General features: G+C 39.9%; 2 protein-coding genes across 7 annotated transcripts in view; one reads left to right on the top strand and one right to left on the bottom strand.

Moving 5' to 3' along the window:
* anapc5 (anaphase promoting complex subunit 5) overlaps window positions 1-3,391 on the bottom strand; it is a 35,896-nt gene extending 32,505 nt beyond the window's left edge. Inside the window, exon 1 of one of the 2 annotated variants that reach the window (XM_072247800.1) lies at window positions 2,956-3,391. The gene's annotated coding sequence lies outside the window, so the exon portion shown is untranslated. The remainder of the gene's footprint in view (window positions 1-2,955) is intronic. The other variant, XM_072247801.1, reaches the window with a different exon arrangement.
* Window positions 91-27,369, top strand: LOC140190877 (E3 ubiquitin-protein ligase RNF34-like). Of its 5 annotated transcripts, none has more exons than XM_072247805.1 (8): window positions 3,068-3,229; window positions 5,181-5,225; window positions 14,280-14,498; window positions 16,451-16,846; window positions 18,922-18,978; window positions 25,454-25,667; window positions 25,748-25,780; window positions 26,585-27,369. In XM_072247805.1, exons 1-8 carry the CDS (start codon window positions 3,224-3,226, stop codon window positions 26,767-26,769), a joined length of 1,155 nt encoding a protein of 384 aa, XP_072103906.1. In that variant the 5' UTR covers window positions 3,068-3,223; the 3' UTR covers window positions 26,770-27,369. The 5 variants fall into 5 exon arrangements, with proteins under 5 accessions (XP_072103905.1, XP_072103906.1, XP_072103907.1 ...); XM_072247806.1 differs by having other exon boundaries at window positions 5,117-5,225; XM_072247804.1 differs by lacking the exons at window positions 3,068-3,229; window positions 5,181-5,225 and adding an exon at window positions 91-532.
* Window positions 27,370-27,751: the final 382 nt, after the last annotated feature.

The following is a 27,751-nucleotide window of genomic DNA, read 5'->3' as shown; positions in this document are numbered from 1 at the left end:
TCGCTCGATCATCGTCTCCGATGGCTGAACCTGGGAGCCAGTCTGGGGCAGATGTCGCACACAGCACACGCATGCGCACCGAAAGTACCTGGCGCTTAACGCCTGGGTAAATACTAGTGGAGATTAATTAAAAAACGATTTGGAGATATTGGAAATGTGAACAATAGAAAACGCTGAAAACATTCTGCAGGCCACACAACATACGTGCAGGAGATACAAAAACCAGTCAGAATTGGGAGAGATATTTCTGGCTGATATATTAATGTGGGCATTTACAGAGAGGAAAAGGGCACGGAAAACTGAAGTGCAAATAAAGAGCTGTGGGAAATGGCCAGCTGATCAAGCACTTTCAATAGGGAGATAAAAGCTAACAGTACAGGTGGAAGGTACTCCACAGGAATAGCGAATTAGCTGAACCCGTGCAGTTTGAAGTTGATACACCAACGGCGACTTGTGCAGTTTAAATTGGGAGGATAAGATGTTTCCACGGCGCAGTTCTTTGATTACAGTGATCTCCAGAGCGGAGGCTTCGGTGAGTAGTAACTTCGGGAGAATCTCGACATTGGCTTTCAGTTTAATTATATTCTGTAAATGCAAGTGGGTGGTGAGTCATCATCACTTTTATAGCTTGCAGATTATTTAGTGTGGTGAGGAACAGCGTCACGGCTTGGCTGCATAGAGTGCATTTTCTGCACCATGTTGAATGTATGCTTCCAGTGTTTGCAGACAACCACGTGCAGAAACGGTCTTCTGCTGCAGTCGCTTGAGTTTAGCATTTTGGGCCTGAATTGTCAGAGTCACTGTAGCTCATTCAGTTTTGAATTTCATGGAGAACAGCTGTGTAAAGGTGGTCACGCCGCAACTTAAATTTGAGCAGATAGAGAGGGTATTAGTCATAGTTGGAGTAGGTAGGTAGTGCCAGAGATTTGAGTTATTCGCAATCTTGCATACCCCATGTGCCTCAACTGCAAAAGAAAGAAGAGTGACAGAGCAAATAATGATTGAGTATTCGGGAGTTAGGTGGAAAGTGTTTCTGTGGCCTTAGACATAACTTCGGGGTGGCATATTGACTCCCAGTTCCAGGTTTGAAGATGTCACTGATTGGCTACAGAGCACCATGAAAGAGAAAGGTGTTGTCATCCATATCTGTACGGTTGGACGGGGAAAGAGAAGGTTGAGGTCCTACAAGCCAAGCTTAGGGAGCCGGAAAAAAAGGTTAAAATACAGAACAACTGCAGGCACAAGAGAAGTGAGCAGTTATGATTTAATAGTTCAAAGTGGGAACTAAATATTATATGGAATTTCACATTTGGGATGGAAAGGAAAAGTGGGTGATATAGCACTATTAAAAAGAGAAGGGTTTAGTGCAGTGGCGAGGAATGATCTTGGTCAACAGATCAGTTAGTAATTAATTTATCATTAGATCTATTGAGATACCGTGAAAAAAAACTTTGTTTGTCATGCCACACAGATTATTTCAAAACATCAGAACATTAAGTAGTACAAGGAGAAAAAGTAACACAATGTCGTAAGTACTGTGAAAGAGCAGAGCAGGTTCAAGGTCCATGATAGGGTACACTGCGAGATCAGGAGTTAATCTTTATTGTACAAGAGATCCATTCAGTAGTATAACAGTGGGGTAGAAACTAAGCTTTGAGCCAATGATGCACGTTTCCATGCATTTGTATCTTTTGCCTGATGAAAGAGAAAGTCCAGGGTCAGACGGTCTTTATGTTGGATGCTTTTCCGAAGGAGAGAAAAGTGTAGTCAGACCCCAAAGAGGCAAGGATAGTTTTCATGATGGTCTTGGGCAGACCAGTTGCCATACCAAGCTGTGATGCGTCCAAATAGGATCTTTCTATAGTGCATTTATAAAAATTGGTAAGGATCAATGATGACTGCTAATTTGCCTTAATCTTCTGAGGAAGTAGAGGTGCTGGTTTGCTTTCTTGGTCATAGTATCGGAGTCCTATCACTGACATGTGTTGTGAGGGATCTTTCAATGTGAAGAGCCATGATCACCCAAGTGGTGTAACACGCAAGGCACACGTTTTTTCAGTGTCTGTATATTTTTTTTCTTTGCCTTCCTCTACCGCGTTTCCCAGGCACATGGCCTTGTAATGTAAGGCATTATATTTCTCCCTTCCTGATTACATGGCCCAGGAATTATGTTTCCTCTTATTTAATTTTCTCATTAAAGATCTTTTTGTATGGGCACGTTGGGAGTACTGTCTCGTTAGTTACCCTATTTCTATATAATATTTTCAGTATTCTTCTAAGAAACCATATTTCTGTTGCTCCTAAGTTTCTTTGGAGTTCTGGTGTTATAGTCCATGCTCAGAAGTGTACAGCAAGATTGACCAGATGTAACATTTTAGTAGCCTAAGCCTTGTTGTCATAGAAATGTGTCTGTTAGTAAAAATGGGTTTCATTTTTTGGAAGTTGGTTTTGGCAATGGCATTTCTTCTTTTTATTTCTACTTTACTTCTGGCATCTTGTGGTATAAAACTACCAAGGTAATTAAAGCAGGTTTTTTTTGTTCAATCTGTTGGTTACCGATGTACAATTGGCAGTTGGGAGTATCCTGCTGTTTTGATATTACCATACATTTCGGTTTTTTTTTACAGTTGATGGTTAGACCAAAATCTGCACTTGTTTGTACTACTTTGTCTAGGAGGATTTGTAGGTCTTCTGCAGCACTTGCTACTAAGGTGGTGTCGTCTGCATATCATATTGTTGATGTTAACACATCATAATGCTAAATTAAGATTCCGCCCTACTATGACGTTTCTTCGACATCGATGTTAGCGCCAGATTCAGGGAAAGAGCGTGGGTTGGAAAAGAACAACCGAGCAGCGAGAGGGGCAGGTGGGAGTGAGACAAATTTAACTTGATTTCGAAGCAGAACAGCTCCCTCACTCCGCCGCCATGCTCAGATTTTCCAGGCGCCCTCACCTTTACCCCCGCCGCCGCCACCTCCGAACAAGGGCGGGGCCTGTCCGGCCGGCGTCACTTCCTGTGGGTCGAGGCTCTCCCTGCCGATTGGCTGCGACGGAGGTCAATCAGGCGTGACGCGGATGGAGCGAGCGTTGCAGCACGGGCCGCGTAGCGGACGCCGAGCTTGAGTCCCCCCCCCTCCCCGCAAGGTTGTCGGCGGCGGTGGCGGCTCCGATAAATATGTTGCTGTAGCTTTCGGACGGGGGCCTGAGGCACAAGAACTGTCATGAAGGTACCTGTTCTGTTTGCACCCTGCGGCGTGAGGCTGCCTGGCCGCGTCGTTCATTGACTCCTGTCACGGGGCAACTGTGCGCAGAAGCTCCTGAAGTAGTTGGGAGGGCTGGGGAGATCCAACAGTCCCTTCGGAGCCCCGCTCATTGTGGAACTGGCGATCGTGGGCAGGGCAAGTGTAAGGAGGCGGGGTGGGGTTGTACTTCGGTTTTGAAATGCAGGTTAAGTGAAGCGTGGTACCTGCTTGAGTTATTCAAAGCGATGGCGGGAGAGGGAGACTTCTTCCCAGTCAGTTTCGGGCCCGAGTGGGTGTGTGTGTGTGTGTGTGTTTTCCCTCTCTCTGATATCTATCAGAGGACGCGCGTATCCCTGGAAATTGTAAAACTTCACGTCCTCTGACTTTGGTCAGCTACCACCTCTCCCTCAAACTGCTCACTGCACTGGACTCCAGGGGGAAAAAATAGAGATTTATGAGAATGGAAGATAGAGGAGTAAATAATGTGGGATGTTAATGCCTGTTTTCTGACATGTATACAATGCTGACTGCCTTGTGTGTCTTTTTTTAATCATGGAATAACTTTATGATGGCGACCGTCATGTAGGCACGTATAGCTTCAACGTATTTCGTTTTTGATATGATCCAACCCCGGCTCCCATTATCCCTCAACATTTTTCCAAGTCTACTACAGCTGATGTTTTTGTGAATTATACGAGGGAAATGTTAAAACTGCCCGCGATAATTAGTAATTCGCAGTCCAAGCAAGCTATTAAAATGAAGACAACAGGAATTCTGCAGATGCTGGAAATTCAAGCAACACACATAAAAGTTGCTGGTGAACGCAGCAGGCCAGGCAGCATCTCTAGGAAGAGGTGCAGTCGACGTTTCAGGCCGAGACCCTTTGTCAGGACTAACTCTAATGAAATTAGGTTTAATTAGGAATGTTTTAAACTGGAACTTTTTTTAAACAGAGTGTAAAGATTGGAATTTGGTCAGAAAGATGTTTGGTTTATACAAGTCTATCTTGTGTCAAGTTCATATGAACTGTCATTTTGTGTCAGTTGCTTTCAACATTTCAAAGCACTGCTGTTTTAATATAGTAGAATTGACTTATTTTCTGATCACATACATAATGTCAGAAATCAGATCTTAACACCCCATGTTACTTAGCCTGGTGGTAAAGTATACTGAATTTCTGTAGCACATGTCCATCTTGAATCTGTGTCTCAAAATCATTAAACTGGAGTGACAATTTGCACCTTGCTTTTTGTCATAACAAGAGGGAGGTCAGAATACAAATGTGGAGAATAATATGAGCTTGTGAGAAGCAAATTAGTATCCACAGACGTAGAACCTATTTATGTGTGAATGCTGCCTGTGAAAATAAGTGTAAAGGCTTTTGGATGGATAATTAAGTATGTCCAAAAGGGGAATGGTAATATGTTAGTTACAGGGAAATTCCATAATTAATGATGGATAACCGGCATCCTTAGCAGGATCAAGATAGTGGATACGGCCCAGTTCATCACAGGTAAAGCAGTCTCCACCATTAAGCACATCTACATGAAGCGTTGTCACAGCAAAGCATTGTCCATAATTTGGTGCCCCCACCACCCTGGACATGCTGACTTCATGTTGCTGCCATCAGGAAGAAGGTACGGACCTTCAGGACTCTCGCTATCAGGTTTAGGAACAGTTTTACCCCCTCAACCTTCAGGCTCTTGAAGCAAAGTGGATAACTGTACCCAACTTCACTTGCCGCAATTTTGAAATGTTCCTATAGCCTATAGACTCACTTTTAAGGACTCTTCATCTCGTGTTCTTGATATTTATTGCTTATTTATTTTTTATTATTTTTTTTATTTGCACATTTTGTTGTCTTTTACACAGGGGTTGAACTCCCAAGTTCGTGTGGTCTCTCATTGATTCTGTGATGGTTATTTTTCTATTATAGACGTGGAGCATGCCTGCACGGAAACAAATCTCAGGGTTGTATATGGTGACGTATATGTACTTTGATAATTTATTTTGAATGCTGCCCATTAGTGGTAGACTGGGGAAGTGTTAAATTGTCATACGGAGTCAGAGTTGTCCAGCAAGGAAATAGACCCTTGGCTGATGTGAGGATAATCCTATTTACTCACGTTTAGGCCCATATCCCTCTACTCCTTTCCTCTTGAAGTACCTGTCCAAATAATTTGTAAACACTGTAGTTATATGTACCTCTACTACTTCCTCTGGCAGTATGTTCCATTACAGCAACCTCTCTTTGTGGACCATCTTGCCTTTTCAGATATTCTTTAATCCTTAAATCTATGCTCTCCAGTTTTCGATTCCAACATGCTTGGAAGAAGATGGGCTGTCTACTGCATCTAAGTCCGTCATAATTTTATAAGCCTTGGGTCACCCCTAGCCATCTGCATTCCAGTGACAGTAAACCTGTCATATCCAATACCTCCTTGTAACTATAGCCTTCCAATCCAGGCAGTATCTTGCTGAATTGCTCCCGTCCTTTTTCTTTTGCTACCACACAATATTCTGAGTGTGACCTGACTGACATCCAATTCTTACAGTACTGTGCACAAGCCTTTTATTTACATATATATATATTAGTGCATAAGACTTTTGCACAGCACTGTAGTAATTTTATGTATTGCTCTGTATTCCTGCCGCAAAAAAAAACTAATTTCATGACATGAATGATAATAAATCTGATACTGATATGGGTCTCGTGTGGACTGAGATTGGGAAGAGGGTTGGGAGAGGGGAATCATGGTTGGGAAAGGAGGAAGAAAGTGGGAGGGAGCGGGAAGCACCAGAGAGACATTTGTGTCATGATCAGTAAACCAATTGTTTGGAATCAAATAACCTTGCCTGACGTCTCAGTGCTGGATGTGTCTGCATCTGGGCTGCCCCCTGCTACTCCTCTGCCGCCCAACCCACCCCCCCTCCTGCAGCACTCCACCCTTGCCATTCCCAACATCCTTCACTTCTGCCAGATTTTCAAACTCGCTCTCTGCTCTACGTTGACAAATACAGTACTGTTTCAAAGTCTTAGGCACCCGAGCTATATCTATGTGCCTAAGACTTTTGCACAGTACTGTATACTCAGTGCATTGGCCTGTAAAGATAAACATGCTGAGTGCCTCTTTCACAAACATGTTCACCTGTGTCGTCATTTTCAGTGAGCCATGGACTTGCATCCGAAAGTCCCCTGCATATCAACTCTGCTAAGGTCCTGTCATTTACTCTATATGTCCTCTTAGAACTTGACTTCCCAAAGTCTTAAAGAAGGAGCTTAATGCTAGGCTTGTCAGAAAGAAAAATGATTGACTTGAATATTTTGGAGATAGGAGTAGCAAGTAGTTCTGTTGATCTTTTGTGACTACAATAGATATATATGCAGCATTGAAACATACCCATTCTCCTACCATGTCTGTACTGATCAGCAAGTATCTCATTTAGGAATTCTTGGTCCATTATGTATTGATGATTAAAGTGCCCATGAAGCCTCTTCTGTTTTCCTTGGCAGAGCAATCCAGATAGTAACCATTCACTATATATTTTTTTAAAATCTCCTCTTAGTTCTTTTTCAGTTTCCTTGTGATTGTTCTGTCATGGTTTATATACTTGTCAGGTTCTCACTTCTTGATTCTGGAACTTGAGCTTCTTTAATCTATCCAAATAATTAATCCCCCTTATTCATCACATTGCTTTAGTAAATCTCTTCTGCCCCTTCTGTAACCTATTCACTTTTCTTAAAATGTGATGCCCAGAAACAAACTATACAGATCGTTCCCAGCTTTCTTATGGCCAGCCCATACTTGGCATTGGGATTTATTTACTGGCTGCTGTGGGTGTCACAGTAGTGTATTGGTTAGTGTGATGATATTACAGTTCAGAGTTCAGTTCCAGCGCCGTTCCGTAAGGAATCTCTGTACATCCTCCCCTTGTGGATTTTCTCCAGGTCCTCCAGAGTTTCTTCCCATAGTCCAAAGGTTGTTAATTGGTCATTGTAGGTTTTCCAGAGATTGAGTTAGGATTAGTTGGGTTTGTTGGGGGTTAGTGGGCAGAGTGGCCCAAAGGGCCAGAAGGACCTACTGTGCACTGTGTCACTAAATAAATAAAATGAACGTCACTAAATACACTGAATAAATAAAATGAACTGCGGCTGGTTGGGAATGGGACATTTCCGAGAGCTTGCAGTCCACAATCCTCTGCCCCCCCCCCCCCCGCAACAGCTGCAACAAGTGAGATTCACTTCCTCACTTATTGAGTTAGTGAGGTTGTCTCTGTCTCTGTCTCTGTCTCTCTCTCTCTGTCTCTCTCTCATCCTCTCCATTCATTTCCGATTTACAGGTAGTTTGGGTTGCAAACAGATTTCAGAAAAAGAACCCTGTGATACTCCCTATACTCTAGCTGTGCTGGTGTTTAAGGCATTAAAAATTAGTTGTAACTCCCTTTGTGATTGTTAATAAAAGCTGGAATCCTGTATACTTTTTATTAAAACAAAACACAAAATGTTGGAGGAACTCAGCAGACCAGGCAGCATCTATGGGGAAAAAAAAATACAGTTGACATTTTGGGCTGAGACCATTTGGCAGGACTAACAATGAGGAGGAACGCTTCGCTACCGCCTGTCTTCCCTGTATTTCCATGGTTTCTGGAAGGATCGCCAGGTTTCTGGAGAAATAATGGATTAATACCATCCACAAACCCATAAGGAAGCTCAAATCACAGCTTATGTGGGTCAAAGATGATGTGGGACTCAGGATGGCTGGTGTTTACCGGATTCCCTGTGAATGTGCAGCAGCATATATTGGTGGAAACTGGCTTCAAGGAGTACAGGAGGTGTATCCATTTGGTTACCTGGAGAAATCGATGGGGGTAGCAGAATAAAAAAGAATTTTAACAAAGATTAAGGTCTCACTCTGAGTAAGAACTGGAATTTGATTGTAAACAAGGTGGGACAGCAGAAATCTGATTGATTAGTCCTCATCCAATCAGGTAGGACGGACCATGGGGGTATAAATACCACCGGACTAGACGTGTCCAGACATCATCCCTGATGAAGGTGGCAAAGTTTGTCATCGAGACGTCAGTTAAAATTTTTACCTGTGCCTGGCTGGAAGCCTGAGAAGAGTTTATCCGTAATAGTATTAACAGCCAATTTCCAATGAAAAGATGGATAAACAAAGTTTTGGCATGTGGGGGAGTCTAGATCCAGAGGACGCAGCCTCAGAATAGAGGGAGATCCAAATAGAATGGAGATGGGAAATTTCTTTAGCCAGAGAGTGGTGAATCTTTGGAATTCATTGTCACAGGCAGCTGTGGAAGCCAAGTCATTGGGTATATTTAAAGCAGAGGTTAATAGATTCTTGATTAGTCAGGGCATGAAGGGTTATGGGGAGAAGACAGGAGATTGGGGCTGAGAGGGAAATGGATCAGCCATGATGAGATGGTGGAGCAGACTCAATGGGCCTAATGGCCTAATTCTGCTCCCCTTTCTTATGGTTGTATGGTTTTATCTTTCAACTGAAAGGGGAGGTGAAGGTAATTGAATAAATATCTTGAGATATGGGCCTCAAATGTCATGCACACAAGAAATTCTGCAGATACTGGAAGGTCAAAGCAACACAACCAAAATGCTGGAGGAACTCCGCAGATCAGCCAGCATCTATTGTATTGAAATAAATAAACTGTTGATGTTTCGGGCCAAGACCCTTCTTCAGAAAGGGGGAAGACACCAGAATAAAAAGGTGAAGGAGGGAGGGAAAGGAGGCTGGCTGGAAGGTGATAGGTGAAGCCAGGTGGGTGGAAAGGTAAATGGCTGGAGAAGAAGGAATCTGATGTCAGGTATATGTTATTAATCAAGACTGAGACGGAATAAAGCTTCATCCTTACTATTGCTTTCCTGTTTTCTTGGACTATTTGATAGATTCAATGAACACACACTCAATACATTTAGCCTCTTTTTTGCAATATTCCATCATACATGAAAAAGCATGAAGAATTTTCAGTAGCAGTATGTTATGGAGTAGATATTGCTAGACAGCACGGTATTGTTATTAGGCCTATGAAAAAGTTACTCCATATTAAGAGTATTATGCAAAGCAAAAATTCTTCTGAAAGACAAAATAAACTGCAGAACTTTACTGGCATTTCAATCACATTTTTAAAATGGCAGGGATTGTTTTGAGTCCAAAAGAAATTGATTTTTGACATTGGTGAGTATGTTTGAAGTCAGCTGGCTGATTAGTTCTCCGTTTGGGGAAAAATAATTCCACAGTACAGTAGACTCAAAGAAGTATTATTTTGCCTTGTCACCTATGAGCAAAATGGGGTTTTCTTGACTTACATTAAGTATAAATGCTTCTAAACCAGATAACAACTGAAACATTGAAGTAAATAAGCCTACCAGCATACTTGCTGAATCAAGAAAGTTGTTAGATATTCCAGTACACTTGCCTTTAAAGTTATACAGTTGTATAGTACTGGATACAATGCTAGAAAGCACTAGGTCCCAAGATTTATCCAAAAACCTGCCTAATTTTTGAAAAGAATGATCAATAATTGAAATTGCCCTGAATACCTCAAGCCACTTCACGCTTCCTGAACCTGACTTTCCTTCTAATAGATGAAACATTTTGCAACTATTTCTGTTCCACTTTTCATATTTCTGTTCTCACATTCTCCTATCCCGAGCAAGGGAAGGGCACTCTTGCCTTCCACCCAACCAACCTCCATAATTAATGGATCATGTGGCACTTTCAATGCTGTCACCACCATATACTGTTTATGCTGTTCAGTTTTCAGAATACTGAAGGGTCTGTTCCTTCTGTAAATCCCTAGTTCACAAATCGATCTCCATTAACATGCACTCTCCCTTCTTGTGGTCATTTCCCATACAACTGCAGGGAATGGAAAGCCTGCCTTTTACCTCTATCCACCATTCTGGGAGCCAGGCATTTCCTTCAGGTCAAGCATTTATTCACTAGTTGGTTTTATGCACATGTATTTGGTGTGCATATTATGGTATCCCTTACACTGGTGAAACAGATTGCAGATTGTATGACTGCTTTGTTTAGAATACCAAGGTGATCCAAAGCTTACAATTATCTTGGACTTTAATTCTTCAGCCTGCTTCCCCTTTGAATCAATTTTTGGCTTCTTCCAGTCTTCCAAAGAAGTCTAAATAACCTAAGGAGTAACATTTCAGCTCCTGGCTAGACATGTTACAACTCCCAGGATTCAATGCTGAATTTGACTATTTCAGATAGTCAGTCTTTCAGATTTGTATCGGATCTGGTTAGTTCTAATGAAAAGATCATCAATCTGTAACAATATAGGAGTTCCTCCTAGACAGTAGGGCAAAATTGGCAGGATTAACAAACCCTGAAAGATGAGGGTATTGGTGCACTGGTCAGGAGAAAGATAAGTTTTTGTTAGGTATAGGCATCCACGATCAAACAAATTATTTGAGGAAAGTAAGAGATCTACATCCAAAATGGGAACAGGAGGGAAAAAGAGGTTATGAGATAGTTTTTACAAATAAGGTACAGGAGGTTTTACAGCTATATTAACAACAAAAGGGTAACTAGGAAGGAAATAGGCCCCCTTAAGGATCATTGTGGTCCTTTGTACCAAGGGAGATGGGAAAGGTATTAAATAAATAGTACTCATCTGTTTTAAACATGGAAACTGTCTGAAGCTAAGGAACTATGGAAAATGAATAGTGATGTATTGGAATATATTGTAAAAGAGGAAATACTGTCAATCTTAAGGCATAAAAGGTGGATAAATACATCAAATATAGATTTCTTGAACTTGCATTAATTTCTCCTACCCCTCTCATTTTCTCTTTTTCTATGCCCCATTCTAGTTCTCCCCATCACTTCCCTTTTCCTTATCTGCCCATTCTAGCCTCTGCATTCCCTTCCTCCTTCCCTTTCTTCCATTCCGTTTCCTATTAAAGTCCTTTTCCAACCCCTTATCTCTTTCACCTATCACCTTCCACCTGCTTACTTTATCCCATGCCCACCCACCTTTCCCTTCTCCTGGATTCGTGTATCACCTGCCAGCTTGTACACCTTCTTCCACCCTATCTTATCCTGGGTTCTGCTCCCTCCCTTTCCAGTATTGATGAAGGATGTCAGCCTGAAATGTTGACAGTTTTCTGCCCTACATGGATGCTGCATGACTTCCTGAGTTCCTCCAGAATTTTGTGCCTCTTACTCAAGATTTCCAGCATCTGCTGGAAATCTCTTGTGTTTAGGGTAAATATCCATAGCTTGATCAAATGTTTCCTAGGACAGGGAAGTTGCAGTTGAAGTTGTAGGGTTATGTCAGAGATATTTGCATTTTCTTTAGCCATGGGTAAAATACCAGAAGGTTAAAGAGCAACTGATAACAAATCTTTATTTACGAATGGCTACAAGGACAAGCCAAGCAGCTGCAGGTTGGTGAACCTAACATCAGTGGTGGGAAAATTACAGCACGGTATGCTGAGAGATAGCAGTGACTGATTAGGAGTAGACAACATAGCAGATGTGTGTGGCAGATCATGTCTCATGAATTTGTTTTGTTTTTTTTTTTGAAATAATATCCAACGAGGTCAATGAGGGCAAGATGGTAGATATGGACTTCAGTAAGGACTATGATAAGATTCCACAGGGTAGGCTAATATGGAAAGTTATCTTGTCTGGAATCCAGGGAGAGCTAGCTAACTGGAGAGACGGCTGGCTTGATGGTAGAAGCAGAAGTTGATGGGGGAAGGTTGTCTGTTGGACTGGAGGCTTGTGATTGATGCTGTTTCCTAGGTGTTGGGCCCATTGTCACTTGTCCTGTATATTAATGAGTTGGGTGAGAATGCAGAATACATGGTAAGTAAGTCTGCAGATGACATCTAAAATAGGTGGTATCGTAGACAATGAAGATGATTATGTGGATTTGATCAAATGAGTAAGTGGGCTGAGGAATTCCAAATGGAATTTACTTTAGATAAGTGTGAGGTGTTGCTTTTGGAAAGGCAACAAATCAGGGTAATACTTTGACAGTCAACTGTGTGACCTTGCAGAGTATCGTAGAAAGGAGAGATTGAGGAATGCAGGTAGATGATTCTCTGAGAGTGCTGTCGCAGTAGACAGTGTGGTGAAGATGTCAAGTTCAAGTTGAAGTTTATTGACATTCAACCATACATATGTACACTGCCAAATGCAAGAAAATTCCTCCACACCAAGGTGCACAACACAGTGTACATATAACTCACACACACAGAGTAATATTACCACAAATCAATTAACAAATAATAAGGTGCATAAAAGATACAAGTCAATAAGTAAACAGTTTAACATTACTGGCACTTCACACATGATGAGACCTGGGTTCTGGCAGGGAGTTCAGTAGTCTTATGGCCTGGACAATTATTATCCTAATGCTACAGTACCTCCTGCCTGATGGTTGGGGGTGGGGTCAAAGAGTCTGTTGGACGGATGGGGAAAGATCATTGACAATGCTAAGACCCTGTGTATGCAGCGTTCCTGATAAATATCTCTAATAGGTGAAAGAGAGACCCTGCCGATCCTCTTAGCAGTCCTTGCAGTCCTTTTTGGGGACATGTGGTCAGATGCCTTTCAATTCCCATACCAGATGGTGATCCAGCTGGTCAGGACACTTTCAATGGTACTCCTATAAAAATTGACGTGTTAGCTTTCATTCAAGGCATTGAATATAGAAGCTAGGATGTAAGTTGCAGTTGTATATTGGTGGAGCTGAACTGGAGTATTATGTTCAGTTTTGATCACTCTGATGTAGGAAAGAGATGCCATGAGGCTGGAAAGAGTACAGAGGTGAATCATGAAGATTGGGACTCGAGGGTTGAGTTATGAGAGAGGTTGAGGTTGGGACTGTTCTTGTTTAGAGCACAAGAGGATAAGGGGTTGTGTTACAGAGGTGGAAAAAAAAATCATGAGGAACAGAGGTCAATGTGCAGAGTGTTTTTCCCCAGGGTTGGGAAATTGAGACCTAGTGGGCGTGGTCTTAGGGTGAGATAAGAGAGATTTAATGGGAACCTAAGCGACAACTCTTTCACCCAGAGGGTATTGATACTTGGAATAAGCTGCCACAGGATGGCTGAGGTAGGTACATTAGCAACATTTCAAAGGAACATGGACAGCTCATGAATAGGAAAGGTTGAGAGCGATAGGGGCTAAACATGGGGAAATGGGACTAACTTAGATGGTAGTCTTGGTCAGCATGGATCAGTTGGGTTAAAGAGCCTATTTCCGTGAAGTATGACTATAAAAGAATGGTCAGTATTGGGCATTACAAATCAATGTTTTCTAGATGACTATTCAACGCTCCAATAACCTTCAGAGATTCTTATTGTTCAGGATCTGGTCCAGAATGTGAGCTATGGGGAAAGGGTTCAGAGTGCAAATGAAATGTACAGTGAAAGCTGGGGGCCTGGAGTGCTGCCAGGTGGGGTTTAGCCTCTGGATTGAATGTGTGGCCAAAGTTAAGATTGGGGTCTGAAATAGGGCTCAAAAATGTGAGTAGGTTTGCAGCTGAAACCTAGATTTGAGTGTATATTTCCCAGTTCCTTTTAAGCTGCCTAGCTTGCTGCAAAATTTATTATATTACTGTAACACAGAGAAATTATAAGTAAGTTTCAGTATTACTAGTAGTAACATTTAATAGTCTAGAAAATCCAAGGTTCCGTTGGTGCTCTGTTATTGGAGTTTTACTATGTTGACTACTCTGGGAGCAGAAGTATGTCATTATATAAAGAGGGAAAAATTGAACAACCTTAAGTTGCAAATTTTGATTTGCTTTTTTACTAAATTTATTTTCCTTAGTCCAGTTCCTAAAATTTCCAGATTAAGTGAATTATATATCATACATTTCCATGCTTTGCATGTTGTGTTTTCTTTATTTCTGATGTCATCTAATTAATGTAACTAATTTTGAGGTTCTTGAACTATAGATTTTGTTGACCAGTGTGCTGTTAGCAATGTACTTAAGTAAAGTATGAATTTTTTTTCTGTTTTTGTAGGCTGGGGCCACATCGATGTGGGCTTCATGTTGTGGTTTAATAAATGAAGTAATGGGTACTGGAACTGTGCGCGGCCAGCAGCCTGCATTCGGTGGAGGTGCAGGTCCATTCAGATTTGCCCACAGCACGGGGTATTCCTCATACCCATCCCCATCGACTGAAGTTCCAGATCTAGTCTGCGAAGATTGTGGTCAGACATTTACTCGTTATAGGAAGAAGGTATATTGGGTAATATTTTTATATCTTGGGCATAATTGAATTTGGTGTTCTTGCACTAAAGCTGAGAAAGCACAAGGTTTGAGTAGAAAGTCGGATACAAGGCCATATGTGAGTAGATGTTGGATACAAGGCCATATGTGAGTAGTAGAGTACAATAAATAATGCTGTGGTCTATGCCAACTGCATATGAACTACTTTAATGTCTAAATGTTTTCAAATCATGCAAACAATAAAAGTAAGCAAATAGCATTCAGAACTGAAGTTCATAAAAGTGATACCACAGCTGATTCAGAAGCCCGTTCGTTGCAGGCCACAGCCTCAGCTCAGTGCAGAGATGAGTAAACATCGCAGAGCAGCAAGCCGAGCCGGCCCATCCCTCACCTCCAGCCCCAACACCCTGATCTTTTTCAATCTGGCCTGTCCAAACCTCAGATCTTTCCTTGCTTTCAAACCCTTGTCCTATCGCTTCGATATGCTCTCTGACACGAATCCCGCCACCCCAATTTAGCTCGGCGCTTAAATCAATCAAATCTTGGGTCTTTCTTCACTCTCTGGCCCAGGCTCCACCTTGACTCTGCCTTGACTTTGCTTGCCTCGCCTCGGTTCTGTCGCATCGAACTACCTCCAAGGACACTCCAGCAATGGCCATGCTTTGGCTCATTCCCTGCTCTCCAGCCTGGACTCTGTGGCCTCAATTTGGCCTGTACATGCTTCGTCGTAAAAATCCTGCCCAGTAGAGACTTCAGTTCACACTGCAAAAATGCCAGGTCGTATGGGCATTTCAAAAGCTCAACTCACAAATAAAACATCTGAATATTTTATTAATCACAGATGTTCTGGTAAACAATCATGGCAGACAATAGCCTGTAACTTCCCTGTTGGAATTGAGCTTTTAAAATGCCTGTGCAACCTGACATTTTTACAGTGTGAACTGAAGTCGTTTCAAACTGGATGTTTTGCCAAGTCTTTACAGGCAAGGATATTTTTTTTAGCCAGGGCTGCTGCTGCTTTGCCACTCTACCGTAAGCACCCTTTTTGTGTAAGGCCTCCCCAGATTTATGCTTCTCTATATATTTCCCTGTCTTGTCTTGAATGCTCTTTTGTCCTTAATTTTGTTTTGGTCTGTTGAAAATCTACCATATTGTTAGACCTTGCAGAGAGAGGAGTTATTTACTCTTGTGAATTCACTGAAAATTTTTACATCAATTTTTACGTCTAATTTTCTACATCAACAAATTGGGTGAGTTGGTAAGGTAATATATTGCTCCTGAGGAAAGTTAGTGTAATTACAAAGGGGATGAAAACTTTTTCAACCTCACAGTTTTGGTTTTTAATTTTTAGTAAATTGACAAGTTGTGGAATTTTTCTTATGATTTGACGAACAATATTTTGTAAATTAGCTCAATGTGTAAATAGTTGTGGGGCTGAACACTTTTTCAAGGCTCTATGCCTTGTGTACATAGTAAAAAAAAATAGTAATTAAGGAACATGGATTTATTCAGAAAAATTGGCATTTGAAGTGTTTCATAATCATTTTAAAAGATATCTTGTCACTTAGTCATGTATCATCGAATACAATGCATTGTATGTGGGGATAATGTACTTTTACAGAATAGATAACTTATTGATTAGTGGATATTTCAATATTTACTAACTAGATAAATTACTTTAGAATCATAAGTCCTAGAAACAGGCATTTCAACCCAACAAGTGTATCTGTGCTAATGTCACTTTATTCATCCTATATCCCCATTAACTTCCCAGATTCTTATTGATGAGGATTTTTTTTTTCTTTTACCCCTAAAGGAAATCTGTCTAATTTTTGAGCTTCTCTGTTGAATTTCCTCTTCATCTTAATGTAGGAAAATTTTGGTTTTAAAACAGCAATGAACTTACTTCAGCAAGTCTTCTGGTTATGTATACTGCCTAACAGCATTTATTTTCTTCACTAGTATACATGTAAGGATTGCAAGAGGAATTTCTGTATACTTTGTTCAGTGATGCAAGAAAATCTACGGAGATGTTGTACGTGTGAATTGCTACAACGAACTTCTTTTCAACATGATGAGCTTATGAAATTAAAGGTGAAAGATCTACGTCAGTACCTTAACTTGAGAAACATACCCATAGACACTTGTTGCGAGAAGGAGGATTTGGTGCAGCTTGTATTGAGCCACCATAGATCAGGTGCTGATGGTGTAGACACAGAGAGTGTACACTCGCAGAGATCACAGGGTTCACAATTTTATACTGCCACTACTACTACCACCTCAGCCTCTGCAGCACCACCTTCTCAGGGGATTTCATCCAATCAAAGACCAAGCTCAGGGACATCAAGGGTACACCAGGTATTTCATTGCTTTTCTTTCCCACAATTAATTTGATAAAGAAACAACTTTGAGAATGTGCTTTTTGTTCTTTTAAAAATATTTTAGTTTGCTGAAATTGGGTGATATTGAAACATCCGTTTTGTAATTTAGTGTTTCTCTATTAATTTTATTCTTGATCAATTTAAGGTACATTTCCGAGGGCTGTGTACAACACCAGTGTACAGCAGTTATTATTCATTCCTTACTGCCATTTTGGATGTTACTAAGTCATGTGATGAATAATGTATTGTCACTGACATGACATGAAATTTATTCTGTAGGGCAGCAGTACAGTACAAAGATATAAAAATCTATAAACTACAAAAATAACAATACAGAAAAAGTAATAATGAGGTAGTGTTTATGGACTGTTCCGAAATGTGATGGCAGGAAACCATTTATAAATCATTGTGTATGGGTCTTCAGGCTCCTGTACCACCTCCCTGATGGTAGTACCACATAGAGATCATGTTTGGGATGGTGAAGCTCCTTAATGATGGATGTCACCTTGATGCACTACCTTTTGAAGCTGTTCTTGTGGTGAGGAGGGTTGTACTCGTGATGGAGCTGGTTGAGTCTGTAACCCTGTGCACCTGTGTGGTCCTTCTGCTGAATGGTAAATGTTATGTATAAAACATTGATAATGTGGCATCCAGTTGTTTGAAAGTCCTGATTATTTGCTGGCAGGCTCTCTCATTAATCTAAAATGTGAGCTGGGAGTCGAGAGTGCATGTTCAAAGTGAGGCCAGGGCCGGAATCTAGTCTGTAGGCTGGCTGGAGCGTTGGTCTGGAGTGCTTGGATCTTTATCAATCTCTAAACTCACTGAATTTACAGATTAATCTTTTTCAGAACCTGGAAATGTAAACAAACTATAACTTGAACAGCAGGTTTTATGAAAAAAGTCGTGGGCAATATTCTTTACAATTTTCCTTCCCATGCAAACACAGAAGCATAAGCCTTTAATTACCATTTTATTTTACAAATGACTTGCTTGTAGCTGAAACTTGTGGGGTTTTTTGTTATTGCATCTATGATCTTCCAGGTAACATTCTTTTTCATAGCTATGGCAGAGATTGAAAATACTTTAAAATGGGAGAATAGAAGATGTCTATCTTGCCTGTTCTCTGGTGTGTCCTGATGTTCATTGCATCTTTGTTCTGCTTCATTACTGTATATAAATTCTCATTCATTTTACAAGATTTCTTCCATTTTTGAAATCTCATTGATTCCAAAAATAAGGTTTAATGCAAACAAATTATTGTACTATTTTAATTAACGATTTTTGAGACTGGAAAAACTCAGGATGTTAGATAAACATGTCTTATGTTTTACTGTGCACAACTTAGTCTGGTGTAGAGTTAAATGGGCTATGATCTCATATTTATACTGTTAAATCTATACAGTCCCTGAGCACTGCCTTGTTCCTTTTTATTTTGCATTACTTATATATTTGTAATTTTATGCCTTTGCATTGTACTGCAAAATGACATTTTACATTTAATAGGACAGTGATAATAAACCTAATTCTGGGTGAAGGCTCCTTTCCATTCAAGGCATCATAATAAATGTTGATGACTGGATTCTCATCTCTTTCTGCTTCATAGTATAAACATTTCTTTTTATAAATCCTGAATCTTGTTTTGGTCTACTTTAGAGCTGTAACATTTGTGTTGTGCAATCTGTGTCCTCAAGCTAGTCTAGCCTTACTTGCCACAGTTTAGCTTTGGTGACATTACTTTCCGGTTGTAGAATTTGTTATTCCTCTCCGTGTCCTGTGGCGCATCGGGCGGCAACCTTGCTGTTTCCTCAGCATTTTGTCTGTGAGTTTTTTATGATGCCAAATTGCTCGCTGGAGTGTGAAAGGAGCCTGCTGGATTTGAACTCAGGAGCACTCACCTTGAAGTCTGGTGCTGATGCCACTAGCATGTTATAAAATAATTCTAAAAATAATCAAATGGGATACAATCATTAACTTCTCTGGAACAATCTTGTAGAACTTCTGTAATATATGCATTGTAGATATATATTTAACTTCTCATTCATGTGTAAACAGGGGAGAGAAGAAGCATCATTTCAAATGGATAGAAGATCTGAAGCAGAACAAAATCAGGTAATAGATTTGGATTTTGCATCAGTGACCACTTAAATGCTGAGTTTTTTATATATTGGCAGACCTGGCTGGTGGGTATTTAGAACAAGGGGCCACAGTCTCAGGATTCAGGAAAATTATTTATCATTTACAAACATTTAAACGTGAAATGATAAAAAATTTCTCCGGGGGCAGTGAATGTGTGAAATTCTCTACTGTGGAAAGTTGTGGAGGCAAAGTTGCTGAATAGATTTAAGGAGACAAATCATCAGTGGTATTGGGAGTAAGTGGAAGTATGCTACTGGATTTAGAAAAGCTGTTAGTATATTGAATGACAGATCAAGGACGAAGGATCAAATGTCCTACACCTGTTTTCTATGTAATACACTATTTAATGGAGATTAGGTTGATAACCTGAACTCAGTTCAATTAGTTTATTAAATTTACACCCTTTCTAAAATGTTATTTCTAAATAACAAGGAAGTATCAAATTATCTTTAACATATCTTGAATAATTCACTTACCACCTGATGAATCATTTGCGCATGCTCTAAAGACTGTTGATATGCATGTAGTTTAGGTGAAAATCCCTGAGAAGCTAAATTTCTCCAGATTGGGAGGATCCCTGTGTATTTTCTGCATTATTTGAATATACTGAATTTCAATGTTATTTAATAACAATTCTTTATTCTTTTCAAAGTATCTCTGTAATGCTGCTTTTGGCTTCTAAGGTTCTTTTTGTCTCGATTAACCTTGAATAGAACTTGTTTGTAAATGGTCTCATTTGATATTTGTGCACAATTACTGGCTCAGTGGAACAGATATTAAAGAACCGTCGTGTCAATACTAGTAGTGTTTTCTTTGGACAGAAAAAAGGGGCATTTATGTGGTCCTCCTGTTTGATTCTGATTGTCAGAGGCAGCATTGATATATTGTTCCAAGGTCGTGATTCAAAAACCACTTTGAATTCATTAAGAATTGTTGATGTGGTCATAACATTGTGCCCAGAACTTAATTGTAGTTTGGAGATCATGATTATTGAAAATATGGTGCATTCGCTTCCCATAGGCAGAATTTGCACATCTGACTTTATGCAGGATAGCTTTGTCAGTATTTGATTTCTGGACAAGAAGACTATCCAGGTTGTTTTCTTCTGTATCAAGCTGGATGGATGATGGTGGCATAGGCTGATGAGGTCCAGATTGATTTAACAATTTTATTTCGATATTAATGATGAATCTCAGATATCTATGTGCGTTTTAAGAGGTTAAGTCATCCGCACAGGTTCCTTTGATTATTATAACGGTACAAACATCGGCTTGGTTAGAGTTAGTGATTAATGTCCTTGTGACATGGAGACAGGCAAAGTTGAAAATGTTTCTCATCCCTTTTAGTATTTGGAGGCAATTCCTGGCAGGTTGCCAATGTAGGACAAGATAGCTAAAAGAAAATGGGGTGAGAAAGATTGCGACTGTACGTGTCCTTCACTTGTGATGTTGGCTGTCTCACTTACCCTGGCTGACTGACTAATCTCGGAATCATCCCTGAACTGCAGTTCAAAACACAAAAATCAGTTATGCAGCTTTTAATGCACAAACATTGGAATGTAGGTCAGTAATTGATGCACAAGAGCAGAAGTTCCCAACCTTTTTTTATGCCATGGACAATACCATTAAGGAAGGTTTCCATGGACGCCAGGCTGAGAACCCCTGCGTAAGAGCTTGCAGTGGCATTCTGTCAACATCACAGCATGAGAGACAGGGTAGACCAGGGAGGAACAATGACGAAAAGGAGCAGAGGCTACACTTTCTATTAAAAAGCAGTATAAAACATAAGAAGCACTTTCACAGTACTGTTTTCTTTAATCATAAAGATTTGGATGTTGGAACTACCAACTAAAGGTACTGGTTGTTTCATGACTGAGACTCAAGTTGACTAATAAGTTACCAAGGTTGTCAGTGCTTCGACGCTTAGTGCTGAGGAAGAATAAAAAGAGCTCTTTTTGAGTCTCAGTCCTCATTACGATCCCTAAGGGTCATCAGATGGATCCTCCTCCTTGGGACTTAATAGGAGTTACTCAGTTAGGAACCTGGTCAGCGTGGATGAGCGTAGTATAGCTCTGTGCGTTTAATGGAAGAGTTGGTGTGGGTCTACCTCTGAATAGTAGTGGTGGTAAAGAGGGAGCAGAAAAGACTAATTCCAGTGGGTGTTTCCTTGCCAAACGTGCTAAATTATTTTTTGCAATTGGATGACTAAAGATCTGGAAATGCCAAAGTTCAAAACACTGCATCATCCTAATTTCTCAACGTGTTGGGTTGGGAACTGACATGTATGCATCACAAGAACTATGATGGGTGCTGATTGCCACTGAATTCATCATCAGCTGGTAAGATCCATTATGCTTTTCAGGAGCCTTCTAATACAAGCCAAAAGGTCATATAACACCCTGTTGCTCCAAGATCCCAGGAAACATAAGAAATTGGATCAAAGCTTGACCAAAGACCTCTCCTGACTGGTTAACAAAGAGTGCAACATCTAAGTTTGTTGGTAGGTCCTTGAAACAATCAGGAATAAGATTTTTACTGAATCCTTGTGGTTCGCCACCAAACACCATGTTGAGCAGAATCATTATGGTTCACCACTAAACATTATTTTGAGCAAGGGAGTGAAATCTTTTGTGACTGACAAAACAACTAAATCTGTGCAACTGCACTTAACCTAATACATCAAATTGCTCACAACCATTTTTGTACCTTGATACTTGTTGACTTCATTTTGCTAGTACGGTTTGATGCTCTCTTCAAAGGCAGTCACTCTCTCCTGATCTTTGGAATTCAGTTTTTTGGACCATGAAGCAGTCTTTAGCCAGTGGTGCTGGTATATCTCAAACTGGGATGGGCGAACAGGTTAATGAGGGTGTGAATGCCACCAGCTAGCATAGTTGATGACATCTTCCATCAATTTGAGAGGTAGATGGAAAGGTCATATAATTAGTTGGATTTTGTGAACAGGACAAATCTAAGTTACTTTCAATGTTGTAACTATTACTGAAGCTTGGCTGGTGCATGCTTAGTTTTGAAGTGTTGATCTTCAGTGCTGTGACAGGGTTCTTTACATGTTTACTCACCATACTATATTCCCTCAGGATTTTGCCTGTTTGATAATATCCTTTCAATTGATCTTTACAGTTTCATTTATGTCATGAGTTGCCTTTAGAGCAGTCCTTGCCAGACTTGGTTCAACCAAGTTACCAAGAGTAGAAGGAGGAATGCTAATCTTTTATCTCCCAAAAAAGGCTGCAGCATAATTAATGTGTGAGACATGCATCTCTTGGGATCTCCTTTTTCTGGGAGCAAATTAACTTAATGAAGAAAATGGATTCACTGAAATAAGTGCTTTTAGTTCTAAAATTTAAAAAGTAGGTAATGAGGTGAAGATGTGTTTTTAACACTTCAAGGTAGAAATTGTTACCTATAGATGGAGAAAATTGACTTATACCTTTATTGAATATTTTTGGTTGTAAGCAGAGTGATAAATGTATTTCAGTTAAGTGCCTGTTACTCTAATTGAAAGATACAGCACCCCCTTCATTAATGCTGTTCAGGTAATGGAAGTTTGCCCTTGCCATTTTCACAAATTCACTCCAAAAATCTGAGAAATAGATTTCATGAGCAAATTTTTCATTCTGTGTTGGGGAGAGGGAAGGAGGTGGGTGAGAGGAAAGGTTCCATCTTTTCAACTCTCATTTCTTGATGGTACACAATGACGCAGCTTCACGTTATGGAAAGTTACTATATGAACTCTGATGTAGGAAATACCTGTATATAACAGAATACATCTGTCGCATGCATAGCTCAGTAATGAAATAACCTAGAAATCTGAAATCTTGCATGTAAGTTTGCAAGTTCGCTGCTGCTGTTACTGCGCAATCGAGAATCTTCCGGAGGGAAGGCCTCAAAATCCCCGGCTTTGCCTGCTGTTGGCGACTGAGATTGAGGTCGAGTCATTTGGATAGAGATGGTGCTCGGTACTCAGTGTCGGAGAGCTGATCGGAGGCTCGAAGTTTTAGGATGACTCAGAGTCGAACTGTGGTCGGGCATGGCAGGGAGAGTTTTTCTTCCTTCTCCCGTCTGCGTGAGATGTGGGACATTTGAGAGACTTTGAACTTTTTACTGTGTTCATGGACTGTTCTTCATCAAGTTATGGTATTGTTGCACTGGTGTAACTATATGTTATAATTATGTGGTTTTGTTAGTTTTTTCAGTCTTGGTCTGTCCTGTGTTTTGTGATATCACACCAGAGGAATATTGTATCATTTCTTAATGCATGCATTACTAAATGACAATAAAAGAGGACTGTGTGTCTTCATAATCCTAAGTTAGAACTAGCATTATACTTAGGATGTTCATTTCTAAAAATCGCCAGTGGGAACCCCCAGAGCCCAAAGGAGGCCTAATTTTAAGTTTCCTCATTGAAAATTTATGAGTTTTTTAAAGATCTGTTTTTGAGGTACATTGAATTTTTTTGATTTGAAATCATATTTTCAACTCACTTAAGTTTGTCAACTGTAGAGCCTCCAACATGTAAAATTAGGGAACTGCAAAGGAAAATGTTTTTAAAAAAATTACCAACTTGCCTTAAATATACCCAATGACTTGGCCTCAACAGCTGCTTGTAGCAACGAATTCCACAGATTCACCACTAACTGATTCAGAAGATTGATTTAGTCTTATTTTCAACATAATTTTTCTACTCTTTACTTATCTCTTGACTTCCTTGTAGTTTAAAAGTCTATCATAGTATATTAAGTGTTTTATATTAAGTCTGTCATAACGTATTGAGAGTCTGACTTTGGTGATAAGAGATTTCCAAAGATTCACAATCCCTTGAAGAAATAAATTTCCCCTCAATTATGTCTGAAATGTGCAAATCTTATTCAGAAATAGTGCCCCCCACTTTCTCAATACCCTTATGAAGTATCCACTCTCGCCCCTCCACTCCTCCCCCCCCCCAAGAATTTTGTTTCATAAGATCATGTCTCCTCCTTCTATACAGCAATGGGTTTTGGGCAATCTTTCTTCATGCATCAACCTAGTGAACACTGCAGTGTCTCAAATACAAACATGGCATTTCTCAAATATGGTGACTCCAAACCATTTGCAGTACTCTGGCTGGGGTCAAAACTTTACTTTGATACTCCATGTCCTTTTCAATATTCCATTAGTCTTCCCAGTTGCATGTATGGTAAAAGAGTGAGATGGGTTGGGTGGTGTTGCAGGAACAATCTTGCGCTCAACATCAGCAAAACCAGGGAATTGATTGTGGGTTTCAGAAAGGCAAAGTTGGGATAACACATACCAGTTAGTGATGGAAAGGATGAGCAGCTTCCGGTTCCTGGGCAATAGAAACACATACTTCAGGCTGCTGTTTATTGCTTGTAGCTCGGCATTCAATACCATCATAGCTTCATTATTAATCAAGCTCCATAACCTGAGCCTCTGTACCTCCTCCTGCAACTGGATCCTTGACCTTCTCATCGTCAGTGCAGATCAGAAATAACATCCCATTGCTGACAATCAACTCTGCTGCACCTTAAGGATGCTCTACTCTCTCTACATCCATGACTGTGCGGCTAGGCATAGCCAATGATACAGCTATTGTTGACGTAATTTCAGATGGTGATGAAGAGGCATACAGGATTGAGGTAGATCAGCTGGTTGTGTGATGTGGCATCAACAACCCTGCACTCATGCCTGTGAGATGAAGGAACTGATTGTGGACTTCAGGAAGGGGAAGTTGAGGTAACACACACCAGTCCTGTTTGAGGGATCAGCAGTAGAAAGGGTGAGCAGTTTGAAATTTCTGGGTGTCAACATCTCCGAAGATCTGTCCTGAGCCCAACATATTGATACAATACAAAGAAGGCACGACAGCAGCTATATTTCATTAGGAGTTTGAGAAGACTTGCTATGTCACCAAGCATACTAGCAAATTTCTATTGATGTACGATGGAAAACAATCTGACTGGTTGCATCACCATCTGGTATGGAAGGGCCACTGCACAGGATCAAAAAAATCTGCAGAAAGCTGCAAATTCAGCCAGCTCCATCATGGGCACCTGCATCGAGGACATCTTCAAAAAGCAATGCCTCAAAAAGGTGGCATCCAACATTAAGGAGCCCCATCACAAAGGGTATGCCCTTTTCTCATTGCTGCCATCAACGAGAAAATACAGGAGCTCCTGAAGATGCACACTTAATGTTTTAGGAACAACTTCTCCTCCACCATTAGATTTCTGAATGGCCAATGAATCCATGTACAGTACAACACCTCACTTCTATTTTTTGTGCTCATTTATTTTTAATATATATTTCCTTGTAATTTGTAGTTTATATTATTATGTATTGAACTGTGCTGCTGCTGCAGAACAACAAATTTCAAAACCAATACCAGTGATATTAAACCTGAGTGTGATTCTGCGCTATTTTTGTTGCAGGCATATAGGACAAGTGACGACAATCAACCTAAAAATACACGAGTCTCACTGTCAGATCTATCCAGTACTGATGAGGTTGAAGCATTGACAGTTCGTCAGCTGAAGGAAATACTGGCTCGCAACTTTGTCAGTTATTCGGGCTGTTGTGAAAAATGGGAATTGGTGGAAAGAGTGATCAGGTTATTCAGAGAAATGGAAGAAAATCGCAAATATTGTAAGTTTGTAAATTTTGCAAAATAGTTTTGTAAACCTATTGGCAATTCAAAATGTGACTTTCAAATTTTTTTGTTGCAGTGGAAGATGGAAATAATCAAGCTGAAGCTACTGGCAAGTAGAGTTTTTTTTGGCATCCATAAACCAGTTATTTTTTAATATTTTGATCAGGGTACTTCCAAATTAATATAAAAATACATTCTGAATTTTAACATGTTTTAAAAATGTAACTGTTCTTATTTCCTGAGCTCTTGGTTGAGTTTTTCCTTAATCCCAGGATCTCTGTATAAATTAACATCCATGACATCATTAAAAAATAAAGTGTTGCTCTTGTTATGAGGACATAGCCACATTTTCAGGTTATTTCCATTGTTAGTTTTAGTGACACTCTGACATGTCTGGAGACAGGATGATTTTCTGGAGTTTTGAGCTGTTGCACTGACAGAATGATCAAGAGTCTCCCTGGGTTCATAGTTACTGAGGGGAAAATGCAGAAACTTTCAATGCAAGTTAATTTTTATTTATCAAATGAGCATTTTCATATGCATTGAGATTTCAAGTTATTTGTTTTTGTTATAAGTAGGTACATTTAACAACTGATATTCCAGATGTCAAACTTGTAAATTTAGCTAACTTGCATAACCTTCCCTGGAGAATTGAAGTCTTTGTAAATACTGGATTTGCATAGTTGGATTTGAACCATTGAAGTAATCTAATTTCCATATTGATAAATTTGTGAAATTGCATGACAGTACAGTAAATGCTAGAACTTAATGACTTAAGACTAAATGTATCAAGATAACACTATACATCTTTAGTGAGAAGTTATGCTGCTATAAATTGTGAAACTAACATCAATTTGTGCTTTCTGCATTGTTTATGCTTTCCATGGTAATCTTTCGTCTGTTTACTTTTCAGTTGAAGAAAAGATGCAACTAGGGAGTGATGAGAATCTCTGCAGGATCTGTATGGATGCTGTGATAGACTGTGTTCTGCTGGAGTGTGGTCACATGGTTACCTGCACTAAATGTGGAAAACGCATGAATGAATGCCCTATCTGTCGACAGTATGTTGTGCGGGCAGTGCACGTTTTTAAGTCTTAATTTTGGTGGTGTTTGATGGAAAGAAGATTGAAATTAAAGTTTTCTTGTTAAATTCACCAAGAACATTATTCTTGACTGTATTAATGACAATAATTTTGGCTATGTTAAATGGTGTAGAAGAATAGAATCTTTCAATTTACTAACATTTATCATTGCTTATTTCTGAAGCCTTAAATCAGTGTAAAAAAACAAACACAACATATGTTAAGATGCAAAAAAAAATGCAAATAACTTAAGCCTATTTAAAGTTACTTGGAGCCAGACTAAATCAAGAATATGCTGGAAAAGAAGTGCAAAGTCTATTTTAAACTTTTCCTATCACTTTTATAAGTCTCATGAAACTTTTAACATTTAGTGGATTATCATGTGGTGTGGAGTACTGGTAAGCTGTTACTAATTGAGTGTGTGTGCTGGATATGAATTGAGTATTTTGTAGTGCCCAGCCTGTCTACAACGAAGTTTGCATATAAGGGAGATTGAGCAATTTTGTGTCATTGCCTGCCAACTGCCTTGTTATAGTTTTTTTTCATTTTGCTTTGTATATTTTGTATGTTTTTGAAATTCATGTATGCAATTTGACTAATAAAGAACTTAATTTAATGGAGTAGTACTTCCATCAGTAAATTTTAGCCAGAACTGTAATCACAGAATTATTTGCAACATTGCTTCTGTGTATCTGATTTTATGTAGAGCTGCTAGAAGCCCAGCATTTTTGGACTCCACAACTTTAAACTCATGAATGAAAATAGAAAATGCCAGAAATTCCTTTGTTCAAGAAAGGTTACAGGGATAACTGTGGGAATTATAGACCAGTGAGACTTACATCAGTAGTGGGCAAACTCTTGGAGAAGATTCTTGACGATAGGATTTATGAGTATTTGGAGAAACATTGTCTGATTAGGGATATTAGGCGTGGCTTTGTGAGGGGCAGGTTATGGTAGTGACAAAACAAATTGAAGGTAGAGCAGCAGATGTTGTGTAT

Source organism: Mobula birostris, chromosome 31 (genome assembly GCF_030028105.1).
Source record: "Mobula birostris isolate sMobBir1 chromosome 31, sMobBir1.hap1, whole genome shotgun sequence".
Classification (NCBI taxonomy): Eukaryota; Metazoa; Chordata; class Chondrichthyes; order Myliobatiformes; family Myliobatidae; genus Mobula; species Mobula birostris.
The sequence above is the reverse complement of the archived record's forward strand: the minus strand, read 5'-3'. Positions and strand labels throughout refer to the sequence as shown.

Excerpts from the sequence above, each read along its gene's own strand:
- LOC140190877 (XM_072247804.1), top strand. The coding sequence starts at position 479 with ATGTTTCCACGGCGCAGTTCTTTGATTACAGTGATCTCCAGAGCGGAG. Across the intron at positions 16,847-18,921 it reads GGACATCAAGGGTACACCAG|GGGAGAGAAGAAGCATCATT; the intron begins GTATTTCATTGC and ends ATGTGTAAACAG. Across the intron at positions 25,781-26,584 it reads TAATCAAGCTGAAGCTACTG|TTGAAGAAAAGATGCAACTA; the intron begins GCAAGTAGAGTT and ends TTTACTTTTCAG.